The 19,944-nt window shown below is 49.1% G+C and overlaps 1 protein-coding gene across 3 annotated transcripts in view; it reads right to left on the reverse strand.

Annotated features, from left to right (window-relative positions):
- The window catches only part of NDRG4 (NDRG family member 4), a 98,505-nt gene that overhangs the window by 20,420 nt on the left and 58,141 nt on the right, over window positions 1-19,944 (reverse strand). For all 3 annotated transcript variants that reach the window (XM_081216894.1, XM_081216896.1, XM_081216893.1), the window contains exon 2: window positions 2,930-3,024. In XM_081216894.1, the coding sequence (XP_081073020.1) occupies window positions 2,930-3,001 (72 nt within the window). In that variant the 5' untranslated portion in view covers window positions 3,002-3,024. The remainder of the gene's footprint in view (window positions 1-2,929; window positions 3,025-19,944) is intronic.

The following is a 19,944-nucleotide window of genomic DNA, read 5'->3' on the forward strand; positions in this document are numbered from 1 at the left end:
GTACCAGGCACTGTGCTAGGAACTGGGGAGATCGGGGAACAAAACGGACAGGGTCTCTGCTCCAGGAGCCTGTGGGGCAGAGCCCGAGAGCACTAAGTGCCAGGCCCGGAGGGTGTGCGGGTGTCGATATTAGACCCGGTGGTCAGAGAAGGCCTTCCTGAGGAGGGGGCATCTGAGCAGAGCCTGAACAAAATGAAGGGCCAGCCCTGAAAAGTCCTGCGGCTAGCGTGTCCCAGGCAGAGGCAACAGCTGGGAATGTGATCAGCTTGTTCAAGGAAGAGCAGTGAGCCTGGGAGACAGGACAGGAGCCAGCAGGGGGAGGGGGTGCGGAGCACACCCTGGGCCCGGGGAAGGACTGTGGCTACAACTCGGGGTGCTACGGCAGCCACTGGCCAACCGTAAGCAGAAAAGTGACACGATGCGTGGAATTTTTAGTTTACACAAAAAGGATAAAATGACGGGGGTACCTTCCCAAAGCCAAGAACAATAGTTAAAAACAGGCCTCAGGAGGGATGGTGGCCAGTAATAGAAATCAAATCTGGTCAGTCTAAGCGAAAAAGGGAAATTTATAATTAGGATACAAGCGTGCCTTACCAAGCCAAAGGCAGGACTCATGAAGGGCTGGAACAAGGGAATGGAACACATCAGAAAGCCAGGAAGGACGTGATGTATTTTAAAAGGTTGTACAGAGCACGGAGACCAGTGGGGAGGCTCCTTCAAGCAGAAAGAAGGGGGGCGGGGCTGCCGTGCTGAGGAGAAGAGTGGAAGAGAACATGCGAGGCCAAGGTGCCCTCAGCTTTCTGTGCCACCCACAGATGCACACCCGTACCAGCGGGGAGCACCTGGGCAAGAGATGATGGGGGCTCGGAACAGGGAGGAAGTAGAATTAGAATCAAAAGTCTACAAAGTGTCCAGCTCACCAGCTGTTCCCCGACCATTCCTGGGGGTTGCCCTAAGGTAATCAGGTCTCATAAGTTAACTTGAGGTTCTGTTTTAAAAGTAAGACTGCACCCTAGGAATTCCCTGGTGGTCCAGTGGTTAGGACCCCGCGCTCACACTGCTGAGGGCCGGGGTTCAATCCCTGGTGGGGGTGGGGGGGAGGGAGGGGGGCGGAACTATGATCCTGCAAGTGGCGGGGCAAAAGAAAAAAATAAAGACTGTACCCTTCTTGGGGACAGGACTGCTGGCCTCATGTGGTTGGGCCCCTGGCACCTGGACAGCCACTCTGTCCCAACATGTGGAACTCAGCAGCTCTTGGGCTCATCTCCTTCTGGAGGGAAGATCTGGGAGGCTGGGGCGGAGCAAAGAAGGGTGTGCCGAGGATCCAGAGACTGGGCTCCTGGCTTCCCCACCTGTAAAGTGAGGGGGGCTGGGCGGCATAACCAGCAGGGACCTACAGCCATGATGCCCCAGAATTCTATGAGCAATGGACCCATAGCTTTTCCTTGCAGGAGGGAAAGGGAAGCTGTGCTGGGTGTCACCACAACAAGAAAACGTAAGAATCCGCCTGCCAACGCAGGGAACATGGGTTCGAGCCCTGGTCCAGGAAGATCCCACATGCCGCGGAGCAACCAAGCCTGTGCACTGCAACTACTGAGCCTGCGCTCTAGAGCCCGCGAGCCACAACTACTGAAGCTCTCGCACCTAGAGCCTGTGCTCCACTACAAGAGAGAAGCCCGAGCACCGCAACGAAGAGCAGCCCCTGCTCACCGCAACTAGAGAAAGCCTGCTCACATTAACGAAAACCCAACGGAGCCAACTAAATAAATAAATAAAATTAAGAACGTTTTAAAAAAATGCTATTAAAAAAAAAAGAAAACATGGGTAGAACTAATTCTGAAATTTAACGCCTGGTGTTCAGATGAGGGCCCTTTGGGATAAAATAACAACCTCAAATGCCTTGATCCCACTGCTCCTGGAAACACTGCTGGTAATACTTTCCCTCATACCTCAGAGGCTTATGAGGAAAAAAGAGAGGCTGCAGACATGAAAGGCCCAGGTAGTTGGGGAAGCATCGTGACCCCACTGGAGGCAGCACTGCCCAGCGGGGACCCTCTTGGGGCTCAACGGCCGCCCACAACCAGGGGTTGAATACGGGCCTCATTCCCCGAGAGCTGTGTGACCCTGGCCAAGTGAGTTAACCTTTCTGTGCCTCGGTTTTCTCATCACTGAAATGGGAATAACTCTTCTACAGAGCCTCCCAGCTTCAAAGACAGCCAAAGCCACAGCGAGGTTGGCTGGGTTTTAGCCACATGGGCGTTCAGCCCGGCCAGGAACTCTCCCAAGGCGGGGACAAGGCTTCTCAGGGCGGCTCACGGGACGGAGGGCCATCTCCTAGCCATCAGCAAGACTATTTGTAGTGAGATGATGGACCTAGAGTCTGTCATACAGAGTGAAGTATGTCAGAAAGAGAAACACAAATACCGTATGCTAACACATATATATGGAATCTAAGAAAAGAAAAAAAAAAGTCATGAAGAACCTAGGGGTAAGACAGGAATAAAGACACAGACCTACTAGAGAATGGACTTGAGGATACGGGGAGGGGGAAGGGTAAGCTGGGACAAAATGAGAGAGTGGCATGGACGTATATACACTACCAAACGTAAAATAGATAGCTAGTGGGAAGCAGCTACATAGCACAGGGAGATCAGCTCGGTGCTCTGTGACCACCTAGAGGGGTGGGAAAGGGAGGGTGGGAGGGAGGGAGACGCAAGAGGGAGGAGATATGGGAACATATGTATATGTATAACTGACTCACTTTGTTATAAAGCAGAAACTAACACACTATTGTAAAGCAATTATACTCCAAAAAAGATGTTAAAAAAATTTAAAAAAAAAAAAAAAAGACTAAAGGGAAGGCGCGCGGTTTCCTTCTCGGTCACGAGGTGGCGCCCTCCGCCCTCGGGACCGCGAAGGGGCGACTCACCAGCTCAGCGGCATCCTGGCCCCGGAGCAGTGGCTTCTCCTCGGGGAATCGCAGCTCCTGCAGGCCGGCCATGGTCCCGTCGTGGAGCAGCAGCCCTAGGGAGGGAAGGCGAGGACAAGGGTTGAGCCCTGCTGCGACGGGCACGCCTGGGCCCTGCTCGGACTCTCTCGGCGGGCGGAGGGGACAGCGCAAGCCCGGGCTGCGGCAGGGGCACCGGGGACCACACCGACCCCTCCATCCCCGGACCCCCGGTTCCCAAGCGCAGGCCCAGCGCTGCGCTTCACCCGGGCCGCAAGTCTCCGTCTGCAAGACTCGCCTGCTTGGCTCAGGGAGGGTCATTGTACTATTTGGTCTTAAAAGTTAAAACATGTTTCCTGCCACCCCCCAAAAAAAAGGAAGAAAGAAGGAAGGGGTGGGGGTAAGGAAGGAAGAAAGGGAGGGAGGGAGGGAGGAAGGAGGGAAGGAAGAAAGAAAATAAAGAGGAAAAGAAAAGCAAGGCGACACAATACAGGATGACCCTTGAATAATTTCAAGTAAACTGCATTTATTAAGAAACAGAGGGACAAGTGTGGGGAAGCCAAACACAGGGTCGGAAGCCCCCTGTGGTCAGAAGTGGACAGTGGGCTCTGGGAGGACACAGAGGAAGAGAGCTGAGGGCCGTCCTGAGTGCCTAGAAGGACAGGCCTGGGTGAGGATGGCTCTGAGAGGGGAGAAGGGAGGGCCTGGCAGTGTGGCAGGCGGAGTTGCATTGAAGGTGCTGGTCATGATGTACCACCAGCAGGGAGGGATGACACAGTGACCACTTAACCCACAGCATCCAGGCAGAGGGGCCCAGACCCTAATGGCTGCGTGTTCGTGGGAGACCCCGGGCCTCTGAACCTCAGGAGAGGAACGGATCATATGTGCACGTGTGTGTTTGGAGGATCCAGTGGTGGGGGAAGGCAGACAGAGGGTGCCAGGACCCCACAATCTGTCTATCTAGCCTGGCACTGCCATTCCTTACTTGGATTTCAGGATGGCACAAATCACAATGCACCAAGAGAAACACTAGGCAAGGATGTGAGCTGGAAATTCATAAAAGAATTACAACTGGCCAGTAAATACATGGGAAAATGTTAAAGCTCACTAGAAGTCAAAGATATCCTTTCTTTTTTTTGCCAATGGAATTGGCAACATTTGCAGTGCTGGCAAAGATGCACCAAAACTGGCACTTTTCTTATACTGCTTGTGAGTGTATAAATTGGTACATCTTTCTGGAGGGCAGTTTTACAGAATGAATTAAGATCCTTTAAAAGGTTCTTACTCTTGGACTCCGCAATCTTCTCCCTGGGAGAAATTTCCTAAGGAAACCAGAGAGGGCACCTAATGATTTATCTGTAACAATGTTCACCACCGTGCCACTTATAATCCAAAAAAACCCCCAAAACAAGCTAAAAAAGCTAAATGTCCATAAGTAGGGCACTAGACAAACTATGGGTAAATAACTTGTAAAAGATTATTTAATAACATGGTAAAATGCTTGTGTTGTAATAGATTTTTTTAAAGCAGTTATAAAACATACAGTATTATCCAAATTATGAGAAATATGAATAGTTCCATAAAAAAGCCTGGGAGGCTTTTCACAAAGTTAACAGGCATTATCCCTGGGTGAAGGACTGAAAATTAGGATCTACAGTCTGAAATCAGGAAAAAACAATATTTAAGACTGTTTGTAGATCATTAACAATTCTTTATTCTTGCAAAGCACTTCACATCTCCCAAGGTACTTTTCTGTGCTATTAGATTTCACCCTGATGGGAAGTGCGATGAGGTAAACCAAGGCTGAGAGAGGTTCCACGGCACGCCCAGGTGGGGCCAGGCCTGGAAATGGGGTCTTTGGATCCTTAGCCTGTTCCAGTGCTCGCTCCGTAACACCATGGCGGCCTGACCTGGAAGGATGGAAGGATGGCTTCCTATCCGTCCTCCCATCCTCCCTCCCACCCCTCAGACTTTCCCTTCTGCCCTGAAAGGCTGACAGTCCCACTAGCTGGTTGGTCAGAAGATGCCCCCCCAGCCCTGCCCACCCCTGCTCCTTTGGCTTCTCCCTGTGGAAGCCCTAGTGACTGGGGAGTCAGCACAGTGGCTTCCTGGGACCCAAGGGCACATGGCCTTGGATGGGATCCATTGCTGTGGCAGGGAGGTCCTGAGACCAGGTTGTAGCTCCAGACCCTGCCTGGGCTTCCTTCCATCCTGTCAGAAGCAGGAAGCATCAGCCCTCCAGAATGCTAACAAAGACGGTGCCTTGTAATCGCATGGGGGTCCCCTCCTGAGTCTAGTTTGGGTTGAGACGTGCTGGGGCTGGGCTGGGAGCCACTGGCCACTCAGGCCTCCAGGAAGGTTAATCCAGAGCTGTGCAGCCCCCCTGGGAGAGCCTTGTCCCCAGCATGAAGAGGCCAGGCAGGGAGGCCCCTGCGCACCCAAGTACCCAGGTCCCTGCACCTTAGTGCCATGCTGGAGCTCTCGGTTCCCAGCGGCTTCTGGGGAAACCAGCTAACACAACGCAGACGGGCTGTATTTTTAGAAAGGCGTCCTCTCCCCTCTCCCCCACTTTCTCTTCCACCCTTTCTGATGTGTGCACACTCATCCATCCATCCGGAGCTGAAAGAAGGGCCACCCTGGAAAACTCTTCTCCCATTAGGGCCTTTTTAGCCGCCAACCCCCCTGAATACTGAATTCAATTAAATGCTTCGGCAGCACTGGGGTGTCCCCGCCCTCTCCCAGGCCTGTTATGAAACCACAGTGGAGACCATCCTCCCCAAGGACGGTTCTATTAAAAGGGCTGAGAGTGGGCAGCGCAGGGACAGATGGGCTGTGATGAGGGGGTGGCGGGGAAGGGGGCTGCGGAGAGAAACCTCATAATCCAGAGAGCTGGGGATGTCTCAGCCTGTGGAAAACGGGGACAGCCCAGGGCCCAGCAGGTGATGTGGGGCTCGGGAACAGAGGCCGGAGGGGATACTCCCACAGGGTGGTGGCAGACGAGTTTCTTCCTAAGAAAGTTATGATTTTAAAAAAAAGCAGCTACATGATGTTACAAGAAAATGAGATTCCCATCAAATCCGTATATTGTATGCCTGAAACTTATACAATGTTATATGTCAACTGTATCTCAATAAAGCCGGAAAAAATTTTTCAGAAAAAGAGCGTGAATGTGTTTGTAAATATTCTGGCATCCCCTGGCCCTGAGAAGGTTTTTAAATGTGTTACTAACTTCTCTAATCATGACAATTGCTATAAAATAAAGTTTAGAAAAATCAAAAAAAAGAGAGCGTGAGATTCCTATCAACAGAGCGTGAGATTCCTATCAACCACCCACAAGGAAGCCTGAGTCAGGTTTGTCAGGAATCAAGGAGCACAAGGCAAATGGGGTACGAGATCCCAGGGGTCTGTGAAGCAACAGCAAGGGACCTTTTCACTTTGCCTTTTTCCCCTTCTTGATCCCAGATTCTCTAAAGGCAACACAGAGTGTTAAAACCAAATGGGCCTGGGGTGAATCCCAGCCCTCAGCTTCTCAGTGGTCCGGCCTAGAGTCACTGGAATTTCTTCTGTATCACTCACTGCCTAGCTTTATTTTGGGCAGATCACTAAGAGGATTGCTTATCTGCAAAATGGGAGCGGTAGCCTTCCTCTGGCCACCTCAGAGAGCTTTGAGGTACAACAGAGACAACAGATAGAAACATACTTTTTAAATGGAAGATTTCTGTACCCATTTGGATGGGACAAAAATAACATAAGTGACTGGGGTCCTCCTAACCTTCCTTTGCCTACTTAAGACAACCCTGGAGTTTCTTTTTCTCTTGTCTCCTATTTAAGGAAGGGTTCATACCTGCTGGCAGGGAGGCTCCGCTGATGTTTCAATACAGGGACGGGAAAGGGATGAGGGAGAGAAAGCCCGGCTCTTTGGCTGGGTGACAGAAAGGAGCTCCCGAGCAGCGCAGCGTGAATGTGGGTGGATTCTTTATGAGGAACTGCATTTCTTTCCAATTACTTTTGGTTGCTGATTTGTGTGTCATTAAATGTGATCCTATGCTGTGATTCAATTACTTTTGGTTGATGATTCATGCTTCTTTAAATGTGATTCTATCCTGGGCCACGTGATCCCTCACACTTATTAGGGTTAAAAATATAAACAATTACTATGATCATTCCTGAGCCTTGTCAATAAGTGCTTCAATTTAATTGACCAGTGGCAGTTACACAACCTATGGAATGAGGCAACTGTTGAGTGGGAGCACCGCTCAGCAGTAGTAGGGGGCGTTTGAAAATACACGTGGGGATTTTGGGTTGTCTCAGCAACTGGGGGCTCCTACAGCATTTAGTACCCGGGAGCCAGAGGCGAGGAAGGTTGTGTGGGGACAGTGCTGCCCAGCCAAGCATCGCTCCCCACCCCAAAACACCCAGACCTGTCCCCCCAAGAAATGCAAGAGCTGAAGGTGAAGGAAGGCCAGACATCAACAGGGTAAAGTTAGCACATGCAGGCCAACCAGACCTTGTGGGACAGGGAGAAGCCAAACTGTAAAAGCGGAAGGACTGTGGAATGGCTTTTTTTTTTTTAACCACAGGAGTGAGGGGACCTCTTGGCAGGTCACGGTCAAGGTCTTGGTCCAAGATGCCCTGTGGATGGTGCACTCCTGAAAGTCCTGGCTATGAGGTCCCGTCATTACAAGAAAAGCCGCAAGCAAATGGAACAGGGAGCACAGCCAATCTGGCTTGGCCAGCTCTGCCCTGGGGGAGGGGTCTGCGCCACAGATTAAGAACGATGTCGCTCAGGGCAGGCAGACGACTCACGTTCAAGCCTGAGCACCTGAGATCCTTCCACCCACACCACGCCAGCCCTGTGGTTTGAAAAGAAGCCCCAGAACTCAGGGACCCCAGAAATCAGAAACCCAACTTCCAACGGCGCTATGTCGAGGGTTTAGAGCCTCCGGGTAGCTGGCCCCTCATATCACTCTCCCTGTCCCGATCCTGACCGCAGAGGGTTGGGACAGCACTGGGGGTATAGGGCTGGGATGGGGACTAGACCTTTCCTCAGCATCCCCGTCTCACAGGTGAGACAAAAACAGGTGCAAGTCCCCTGGTGGCTGATCCAGGAAGGGACCCCAGAGCCTGTGCTCTTAAACCCTACTCTACACGGATTCTGTCTCCCCAAGTACACAGCCCAACAGAAGGGTGCAGGGACCATGTTCTGGCCCAGCCTACATTTCCTCTCTCGTTACAGCCCCTTAATTTAGGCCCAACCTGACCACTTCTCCTGCTTTTTTCTTGATTTGGGCCTATGAATTCCTATCTCCCCGCAGCCACTGCAACCCTGCCGACACACACACACACACACACACGCACGCACGCACGCACGCACGCACACACACGCACACACGCACACACACCCCACCCCCTTAAGGCAGCCATAGTTGGATTCTGACACTCAGAGCTAAGGACCCCCAGCTGACTCAGTAGGTCCATTCGACCCACAGGAAGCACGCGCCTTTGTTCATGCCGTTCCTTCTGCCTGAAATACCTTTCCCTATGACATCCCTACAACAACAACAATAATGACAAAAACGATTGTTAATATTTTCTGACACTTGATATGTTTTTGTCAAATGAGGTGGAGTGAAGGAATGCTTCTTCACCCAGACTGCAAAGTATTAAACGACTGATAACGTTCAGCGTTGGTGAGCTTGTGGGGAAACGGCACATACTCTCATACACTGTTGACTGCAGTGGGTTCACCTTCATCTGGAGGGCGAGTTGGTAGTTTGTAAAAATGCAAATATCTATCAACTTTGCAACTGTATCTCTAGAAATTTATCCTACAGAAAAACACTAAAAGGCTGTGCACAGGGATGCTCACTGCAGCACTCTTTGGAATAGGAAAAAACTGAAAACAACCCAAACAAACGTCAGGAGACTGGTTAAATAAACCATGGCACATCTACACCCCAGAGCACCATGCAGCTATTTTAAAAATAAGGCAGCTCCACTCAAACAGATAGCGAAAGCATTCTAAAATATGCAGTTAAGAGAAAAAGGAATGCCACAGAATAATAAGTATAAATAAATAAGCCCATTTATGTAAAAAATACATGCATCAAACAGGTACATATATTTGCAAATTAAAAAAAAAAAGTCCTCAAATGAATCAGGGTAACTGTAATGCTCACCTCTGGAGAAGGATATGGGTTTGGAAGGGTCTAAAAGGAGACTTTATTCTACACAGCAGACATTATCAAATCTAAGATACCATCAATTATAGCTGACACTAACATTTTATGTACCAAAAGAAAGGAAAAAACACTGCCAATTAAATTAAGGCATAATACTGTCCCCTACCTTTTAACTTTTTATTTTGAAATAATTACAAATTTAGAAAAATCAAAGAAAAAACAAAGCACAGAAACTTCCCATATACCTTTCACTCAGCTTCCCCTAATGTCACCATGCTACAGAACCTTAATACAATTAGAGAAACCAGGAAAGAAAATACTGATACAATATGGTGAAGTAATCTGCAGACCTGAGATGAATTTCACCAGTTTTCCCAATAGTCTCCCAGTCCAGGATGCCACATTGCACAGAGTTGTCATGTAGTCTCCTCCAGTCAGGGCCAGTGCCTCAGTCTGTCTTTTATGATGTTGACACTTGAAAAATACTGATTAGTTAAATCTGTAGAATGTCCCTCAGTTTGGGTTTGTCTGTTGTTTTCTTATGATTAGACCAAGGTTATGCATTTTTAGTCTTTTTTTTTTTTGGCGGTACGCGGGCCTCTCACTGTTGTGGCCTCTCCCGCTGCGGAGCACAGGCTCCGGACGTGCAGGCTCAGCGGCCATGGCTCACGGGTCCAGCCGCTCCGCGGCATGTGGGATCCTCCCGGACCGGGACACGAACCTGCGTCCCCTGCATTGGCAGGCGGACTCTCAACCACTGCGCCACCAGGGAAGCCCCGGTTATGCATTTTTAGTAAGAATACAGCAGAAGAGACGTGCCCTTGTCATTGTACCATTTTATGGGGTACATGATGTCAATCTGTTTTATTATTGGGGATAAGCTTGATTGCCCAATTCAGGTGGTGTCTGCCAGGTTTCTCCAGTATAAAGTTACTATTTTTCCCTTTGTAATTAATACGTATCTTGTGGGAAGATACTTTGAGACTACGCAGACATCCTGTTTCTCATCATACTTTCGCCCACTAATTTTAGCAACCATGGATGATGCTTGCCTACAGTTATTACTGTGGTATTTGCTTAACGATAATTTTCTATTTCCATCATCTCTTCTACATTTATTAACTGGAATCCTCCTCGAAGAAAAAGAGCTGTCCTTTCTTCTCCATCTACTTATTTATTCAATTACTTATTTTATTCTGTGGGTTATAATCAATTTCTATTATTACTTTATTGTTCTGATTGTGCCAGATTTGGCCATTGGGAGTTCCTTCAAGCTGGCTCTTGGGTCCTTTCACCATGCGCCCATCACTTTTTTGAGTTGTTTCTAATTTTCTAGCCCTATAAGATGTTCCAAACTCACCTTGCATTTTTTCTGCCTCAATCGCTCACACTCACACACACACACACTCTATATCTATGTATCTGTATATCTATTAAAAGTCTGGAATTTATACTGATACCTCTAATTCCAATTCAACACCTCTCAGTTTATTCTAACTTCTTTACTTGTAATTGTTTTTCTTCCAGTGAGAAACCTGGTTCTCATTATCCCCAATATTTTTATTTGTTCACTGCTAGTACACACACAAAGTAATTTCAGAACTGCTACTCACATAATGAGTTCTTACCATTCAGAACTTTGGGGACTTTATTTTTTTAATATTTTATTCTTTTAGACTTAGACCCAAAATTTTTTAAAATATTTATTTATTTATTTAGCTGTGCCGGGTCTTAGTTGCAGCACGCAGGATCTTCGTCTCTCTGTGCAGGATCTTTTAGTTGCGGCATGTGGGATTTTTTAGCTGCGGCATGCGGGGTCTTTAGTTGCAGCATATGGGGTCTTTAGTTGCAGCATGTCGGATCTAGTTTCCTGACCAGGGATCGAACCTGGGCCCCCGGCATTGGGAGTGCGGAGTCTTAGCCACTGGACCACCAGGGAAGTCCCAGACCCAAATTTTTAAATGCATCTATCACTCTTGTAAATTCTTTTCTTTTTAATTGAAGTATAGTTGCTTACAACACTTGTAAGTTCTTAAAAAGGAAAATACAAGTGAAATAAGCTGTGTCAGGTCTTCCTAAAACTTCTTCACATTCAGGGTCCAATGCCTCCAAATCACTCCGTCTTGAAGTTGTTGCTGGCTGTGCTTTTCCATGAAGTCCCAGCTCCTCTGACATTAAGATCATCTGTGGTGCAGCATTTCCCAAGAGTGTTCCACTACTGATTCCAGGATTTCTCTCCAAGCAGCAAATTTTGGTGTACATGTGATAGCAAGGACAGTAGTCCTGGTAACCACCTCACCAACAGAGACTGTATTTTAGAGATGTTATGAAAAAAAAGGTGCATCTTAGAGTTGCCATAACATAGCTCTTTTTTTTTTTTTTTTTTTTGCGGCACGCAGGCCTCTCACTGCTGTGGTCTCTCCCGTTGCGGAGCACAGGCTCCAGACACGCAGGCTCAACGGCCATGGCTCACAGGCCCAGCTGCTCCACGGCATGTGGGATCTTCCCGGACCGGGGCACGAACCCGTGTCCCCTGCATCGGCAGGCAGACTCTCAACCACTGCACCACCAGGAAAGCCCAACATAGCTCTTTTATAAAACTTTCTTCTGTTGAGGCACAGCACCAATGTGTGAACTCTGTTTCTGTACACACGTGGTTCCAGGTATTAAACGCAGACGTAATAAGCCTCCAATCCCCAGACCAAGGGCAAGGGCAGACAGAACTGGAATCCCAACAAGACACTCCATGTGAGCAGCTTCTGTACGGAGCCAGTAAAGAGTCCTACTGGGGCAGCGACTGTTAATTGTCCCCCAATACCTGTGCTCCTCTTCTTCTTTAAGAATAGATCCCCAAATTTTAGACGAACAGGTAGACAATGGGAATAAAGCCTATTTATGACCATGTGACAACAATCAGCCAGTTAGATGTAAGTGGAAGCATGTGACTTTGAGGTAGTGCTCTTAAAGGGAGGAGACATGTCATTCTTCAACCTTTCCTTCCTCCTGCTGGCTGGAATATAGATGTGATGGTGGGAGCTTGACAGCAATTTTGGACCCTGAGGCTGGATACTAAAGGTGGCAGAGTGGCAATATAGAAGAAGTCTAGGTTCCTGAGAATCATGAAGTCATAATTCTGGATGGCCTATCTCTAGACTCTGCTTATGAAAGAGGGAAACACACTTTTATCTTGTTTAATCTATTTTTTAATTGAGGTATAGTTGATTTATAATATTGTGTTAGTTTTAGGTGTTGAGCAAAGTGATTCAGTTTTATATACATATATTTTTTTTAGATTCTTTTCCCATATAGGTCATTACAGAGTATTCAGTAGAATACCCTGTGCTATACAGTAGGTCCTTGTTTATCTATTTTATATACAGTAGCATGTATCTATACTTTGTGTATCCCAAACTCCTATTTTATCCCTCCCCCCACTTTCCCCTTTGGTAACCATAAGTTTATTTTCTATGTCTGTGAGTCTGTTTCTGTTTTGTTGTTTAATCTATTATTATCGTGGGTTTTCTGTCACATGTCATTGAAGCTAATCTAAACTTGGGACAATTTTCTTGGAGACCCAGCCCAAGATGCTAAAGGAACTCAAAGAAAAGGAATAGGACGGGGCTTGCCCAAGGGGACACGGGGTAATTCTAGGGCTGATCCAGAGCCTACAGCCTCCTCTCTGCAGTGAGCAGCACCCTCGCTTCAAGGAGTGAGCCAGCCCCTTCCAGCACACAGTAACTGCATCAACACGAGTAACTAGGACCCACATTCAAAAGTTAAAAAGCTCAGTTTGGCACTTTGGGCCACAAATTCTCAAGTTTCTTTAACACAGGTGCCTCAGTTCAGTCCTGTATCTTTGCCTAATTTGGCAAATGTCCCCGAAGCAAAGATACACTTGTCCTGGATCTTTGTGCAAGGTTCAAAGGGGTAAGCCGAGGCAACAAGCCTCCTCCAGCTCGGAGGTCTGCAACGTGGTCTGCAGGAAAGAGAGAGCCCGAAGGAGCAGCTTTCTTACTGGGTATTTCTCTCCTGGAAAGCCCCCTTTCCCTCTGAATTGCCTCACATATTCGTGTTTTGAAGAACAGCACTCACCTGGCAGAGAAGCACCCACTCCAAGCAACTCCCAGGGTCTTCCTGCCTGACATCTGATGTCTGCAGAAGGGGGGCCCTGCTCAACCCCAGGCCATTTCTTCTCATAACAGCACCTGGTTGTGGAAATGGAACCCCTGCCCTATCCTCAGTCCATGTGGTACAGGGATGACCACACCCCCAGGGGCGGCCAGGGGCGGTCAAGTGCCCCAGGCCTAAGTCCTTCCTTCCTTCCTTCACTCACCAGATATTGATTGAGCAGCTACTATGTGCCAGGCACTATGCTAGGTACCAGAGATAAAAGATTGATCATTCCAGACAAAAAGTCCTACCTTTGTGGAACTTTCAGGGGAGGGGGTAGGCAAACAGTCAACAAATCTAAGTAAATATACAGTGTGTCAGTCATGCCAGGTGCACAAGGAAGCAATGTCACAGACGGGGAAAGAGCATGGGGCTGGGGGCTGCGATCTGAAACAGGGTGTGAGGGCAGGCCTCACTGAGAAGGCGACCAGAGCAAAGACGTGGAGGAGGTGAGAGAGGGGGCCTTGTGGATGCCTGGAAGAGCGCTCTGGGCAGAGGGAAGAGCAAGCGCTAAGGCTGTGAGGCAGGGGTTTGCCTGGCGTGTCCAGGTGGATGTGAGGAAGGCAGCGTGGCTGGAGCAGAGTGAGTTGGGGGGAGACAAGGAGGGACGAGGACCCAGAGGGAAGAGCAGAGGCATCAGATCACATTTCGTCTAAAAGGTTGTTAGAAAAACTCCGGCTTTTCCTGAGTGAGGTGCCTTGGAGGGTTTTGAGCAGCGGGATGATGCGACAGGATTTCCATGTTCTATGTGTAGAACAGACCTAGGGGGTGAGGGTGGAAACAGGGAGACCGGTTACTGTATTGATCCGGGAGAGAGATGCTGATGGCCGTTGTGGAGGTGGGGAGAAGTCCTCAGGTTCTGGGTATGTTCTGAGGGTAGCTCCAGCGGGGAGCTGCGGATGGAGCAGCTGTGGGGTATGAGAGAGAGAAGAGTCAAGGGTGATTTGGTTTTGTCCTGAGCCACTGGAGGGAGAGAGTTGCCATTTATGAGTCCGGAAGACCTTGGTAAAAAGAGGTGGGGGGAAAGCCCAGGTGGTTGGCTTAGACCTGAGTCAGGTGGGGCTGCAAATGGCAGGTGGTTATAAGAGTCTGCACTTCAGGGGAGAGTCTAGGACTGGAGACATCACCACACAGACGATGTTTGAACGCATGAGACTAGATGAGGTCAGTTAGGGAGTGACTGAGGACAGAGAAGCGGTCCCAGGATGAGCCCTAGAGAAAGGAGATGAGAAGAAAGCAGCAGAGAGTGTGCAGGAACAGCTGGAGGGGTAGGAGCGGTGTGCGGAAACCAAGTGGACACACTACATTTGGTTTCAGAGACAGTTCAGGGAGGGGTGTGGGTTCCAATCAGGGCAAGGCCTTTGCTGGAATATTTGAGAAGCTCTTTGCTGGGGTTATCAGGAGGATGGTATGTGAGCCAGCAGCCATTCTGCCACCACGAGGAAGGGACTGACTTGGGACCAAACCAACCCAAAGGATGGAACTGATAGGAGTGGGGGAGAGAGAGAAACAGAGACTGATGGCCTTCAGTGGCCCTAGGTCCACTGTGCTGCATAGACACCCTAGTTTCCCTTCTTTGTGTCAGTCTAAGTTCCGTTTCTGTCACTTGCAACCAAGAGACCTAACACAACATCTAAGGTCTTTTCACCTGCATGGTCCAGAGGGGCCAAGCAAAGCCCAGCACCCACCCACCTGTCTGGCAATCACACAGGGTAGCCAGGCCTGGGTGTGGGATCAGAGGGCTCATGGGCTTGGAGGCAGGGCTTCCCTACCACACTTGAATGGCAACACCACGGTCCACTCTGGCAGTTCAGGCCTTTTCCAACCCAGGCACTTCCATCAGGTGAATCCAAAGATGCAATGGTAAAAAGAAGCCCCAGAACATTCTGGGGCCTATGGTCCTCCTGGATGACCACCTCAGATTGCAGGGGACCTCCAGGCCACCCCTGACCACTGTCCCTCTCTGCCCTGTCCCAGTATGCTGGGTTCACAGCAAACACTTTGGAGCTGGCAGGGGCTTTGGGAGCAGCGGGCTTAGAACACTCGCTTGATGGACGAGGAACAGGGGTATGCTCAGGTGGGACAGGCCAGGATTCTCACTTGCCCAGGACTGGAGCATCTCCAGGCACACAGTGCCTGCCATGCACTGCCCCCAACGCGTGAACTGAAAAAACATCTCAGTCCTCAAAGGTACTGGTTACAGGGCTTAAGACGTATGGTCATCCTGGTTGGAGTATACCTTTCATCTGTGGTTTGGAGTTTAAAGTGAAAGTGGAAGGGTGTGCCATGAAAGCTTTTCTGTGACGACACAGAGACCAGGTTTATAGTAGGTGAGCAGAAGCTCACGTCCTACCAATGCTTGGGTGACGCTCTCCTGCTTACAAAACAGTCATGATGTCTCCCCGGCTGATCCTCAGGACTGTTCTGTGGGCTCAGCCAGGCTCAGCCCAAGGTCAAACAGCCAGGGCCTGACCAGAAGCAGGTCTCCAGACCCCAAGCCTATGGCCACGGGGCCAGCCTCTACGGCGGCTGAGGCACCGGGTCGGATCTGCATGCACCCCAGCATTGGTTTCCGGGCGCTGCTCTAACAAATCACCACAACCTTGGTGGCTTCAAACAAGACATCTATTGTCTTACACTTCTGGAGGTCAGAAGTCCAAAATCAGTGGCCCTGAGCTGAAATCAAGGTATTGGCAGGACCACTCTCCCTCTGGAGGTTCTGAGGGAGAATGTGTTCTCCCACCTTCTCCAGCTTCTAGAGCTGTGTTCCTTGCATTCCTTGACTCGTGCCCCCTTCCTCCATCTACAAGGCCAGCAGTGGGAGCAAGGGAAGCGTCTTGCTGCAGACGTCACATCACCTTCTTCTTCTGTGGTCTGTGGTTGCATCTCCCTCTGGCTCCCATTACAGGAATACATGTGGTTGCATTTAGGGCTCACCTGGATAATCCACAATTATCTCCCCATCTCCAGATCCTTAACTTAATAATGACAACTGCAAAGTCTCTTTTGTCATATAAAGTAACGTTCACAGGTTCTAGGAATTAGGATCTGAGTATGTTTGGGGGCCATAATTCAGCCTAGCACACCTGTACACACGCACACGCACACCCCAAGCCCTTGCAGCCCCATCTGTGTTACTCACTTTGTCTGTATCCTCTTCCCTATAAACATGGAAAGTCAACTTCAATACCCATGGTGAATGACTCTTCCTCTCTCAAGTTTTCCAAGAACACACCCTCCCAACAACCCCGGAATTCAGCTCTCCTTCAGAATTCCTGTAGGAATTCTGGTTTCATCAGAACCCCAGCGCTTAGCACTTTCCCCTGTACGTGTGTTAATTTTTCTTTTTTAAAAATAGAACTTGAATTTCACGCAATGCACATTCACTGAGAAAAGTCAGAAAAGCAAAAGAGCAAAAAGAAATAAAATCACATACAATCCTAGTAACCAGAGGAAACCACTGTTACCATTTTTGCTTATCTCCTTTCATTTTCAGTGCTAATAATCTATACACTGAAAAAAAGGTTTTTGTTTTTTTAAACTGAAACATATTTTGGACTCTGGAGCCAGATAACCTGGTGCAAATTTCAGCCAGTTACTTGCCATCTGTGTGACCTTAAGCAAGTTACTTAACCTGTGCTTCAGTTTCCTCATCTGTTAAAAGGAGGAAATAATGGCACATACCTCTTAGGGTTGTTACGATGCTGAGTTAACATACAGAAAGTGCTTAGGACTGTGCCTGGCACATGACAAATGCCATGTAAGTGTGAGCTGTCATCACGCTATTACATGTATATAAGGAGACATCTGTTCAGGTGGGTAAATAACTTTTGGTAGCATAATTCACAGCTGCCTGGGGTTCCCTGGTTTGAATGCACTCCTGTTTATTTAACCTCCCCTACTGTTGGGCATTTAGGTTGTTTCCAGTTTTTTTCTTCTCTTCTATAAACAACTATGGGATAACATCCTTGAACAAACACCTCTGAACACATCTTTATTTTTTCCTAAAAATTCAACTGCTGAGTCACAGATCACACATATTTTTAAGGTTTTGATACAACATTGCCAACTCGCCCTTCATAAAAGTTGCACCAGCGGAACAGCTTGCCCCTCTCCCCCACACCCCGCTTAACGAACTGCTCCCTTCTCCCCTCTTCCTGCAGGCCACGTGTCCCCGCACACCTATCTCTCGCAGTGCCCCAGCGAAGCAGTGAAGTTTACTAAAAATGGATGAACTGGAAATGAGGATTCAGGGTCCTATTTTCAGCCTCCTGGGGTAAATCAAAGGTTCCGTTTCCCCCACATATAAATATATGGGTCAACACACCTGCCAACGATCAAACACTATTTAAATACACATTCCATGCATTAAAATGATACCAAAATTCCCGACTGAACTGGCAAAAGGCTTGCTTTCTAATCACACATCAAGTATACTTCTAAAAATTTCCAACATCTAATACTGAGGCTCCCAAGGGACTATTTCAGAGCCCTCAATCTGCCATTTTAGAGCTCTGACTCTGAACCATCTTGGAGACAGACCGTTGGAGTATAAATGCACAAAAACCATCACCTTTCTACTTGCAAACAGACGAATGTCCCACTTTTCCCCATCTCACGAAGAAATAAAAAAAGGCACCGAGAGTCTGCCCTCTGGGGACTCTACAGGGAGCTTGTGTGTGGGCAGCACAGAGCCCTGGGCTCCTTCTTACCATGCTAACGAGGAAGGGCCTTTATTCCCATTTTATTGACAAGAAGACTGAGGCTGAGAGAAATTAAGAATTTGCTCGGGAGCTGACAAGTGGAGAGGAAACCCTGAAATTCACATCCTCTGATTCCCAAATCCCTGCCCTCCCTACACCGGAAAACTCTGTAAAGGCGTCTGGAACTCTAAGTGCCGGCCGCCTAAGCATCGCTCACCTGTGAAGGAACGGCCCCTTCCTCTCTCTGGAACAAAAAGACAATGTTCGGGCTGCGCGTGACAACTCATGGGCATCCTTCCAGCCCTGTAAGTGAGGGGTACCTGGCTTTGTCCACCAGGGGTCAGAACTGTGGATGTCCGGCCAGCAGGGCCCAACCCCAGATGCCATGCCTCACCTTGTCCCAGGTGACGGGAACCTGAGGCCGAAGCAGGGTCCCCCAGAGGCACATCTCAGGGAGGCCTGGATTGTGTGGAGAACCCAGAGGAGGAACTAGAACTTCCCTGAGGAAGGGAATCCGATGACTGGAGCACAGGGGGAAGGGGAGGAGACTCCAGGACACAGAGAAGGCAGCTCGGGGACAACAGCCCTACACCTGCCATTTGCTGCCTGCCTGCCAGATGCTGCTCTCAACGTTTTACATACATACAGTCTCACACCTGTATGGGAGGTACCACAACGAACCTATTTCACAGATGAGGAAAGTGAAATGCAGAGCAGCTATGAGACTGGCCCGGAGCCAGGCAATTAGAAGTGCATGGGGGGACTTCCCTGGTGGTCCAGTGGTTAAGACTCTGTGCTTCCAGTTCACAGGGTGTGGGTCAGGGAACTAAAATCCCACATGCTGTGTGGAGAAGGAAGGAAGGAAGGCGGGAAAGCGAACATGAAAGATTAAAAAAAAAATAAAAAAGAAATGCATGGGATGGTTCAGGGCTCAGGACTCAGGTTTGAAACCCAGCTCCACTTTTCCTCAGCCACAGGACGTGAGGCAGAGACTGACCTCACTGGTAAATGATCATGATGATAAAATGGGAGAATGTGAAAACTATAAACAGCTAAATAAACATGAGTTTAACCAAAGGTTCAGTGAAATAATTTCCTAATGCTGGTGTGGGGCAGGGAGTTGGAGACCTCTAAGAAATCACCCTGGGGCTTCCCTGGTGGCGCAGTGGTTGAGAGTTTGCCTGCCAATTCAGGGGACATGGGTTCGTGCCCCGGTCTGGGAGGATCCCACATGCCGCAGAGCAGCTGGGCCCGTGAGCCATGGCCGCTGAGCCTGCGCGTCCGGAGCCTGCGCTCCGCAACGGGAGAGGCCACAGCAGTGAGAGGCCCGCGTACTGCAAAAAAAAAAAAAAAAAGAAAAAAAAAGAAATCATCCTGGAGACGCTGTTGAGCCTGGACTCAGTCAACAACTACTGAGCACCTGCTGTATGCCACCACAATAAACCAGCCACCACCTTGTGACCTGCTCATCATCCAACAGAGGAGATGGGTCAAAAATCTCACAGATGCACGTGACACGGATAAAGTGGGTGGAGATAGATCCAAACTTCCTCGTGGCCAGCCAGCCAGCGCAGCTGGACTCCTCCATCACAGGGACAGCCAAGACCAAGGAACCTGAGGGGAGATGAAGCCCACGAGGTGCCCACCAGGGCCAGGCCCCATCCGGGTGTGTCACCTGTACTATCTCAGTGAGCCTCACGCCAGCTCTCAGAGGGAGGGGTCAACATTCCCATCTCTAAGATGAGAAAACTGAAGTCAGGGAGGTTAAGCAACTTATCTGAAATCACACGGCTGGCCAGTACTGGGGCTGGGATTTGAACCCAAATCAGTGGGACGAGGAAGAGGATGGGAGGCAGCTGGAGAAAGAGGGAAGGCTGGAAAAACCACTGTGACGCGGCTGGGAGGGATGACCTGTCTCCCAGGGCCTGGTGAGAGGTGCAGT

Source organism: Mesoplodon bidens, assembly GCF_964165515.1.
Source record: "Mesoplodon bidens genome assembly, chromosome: 18".
In the NCBI taxonomy this organism is placed as follows: Eukaryota; Metazoa; Chordata; class Mammalia; order Artiodactyla; family Ziphiidae; genus Mesoplodon; species Mesoplodon bidens.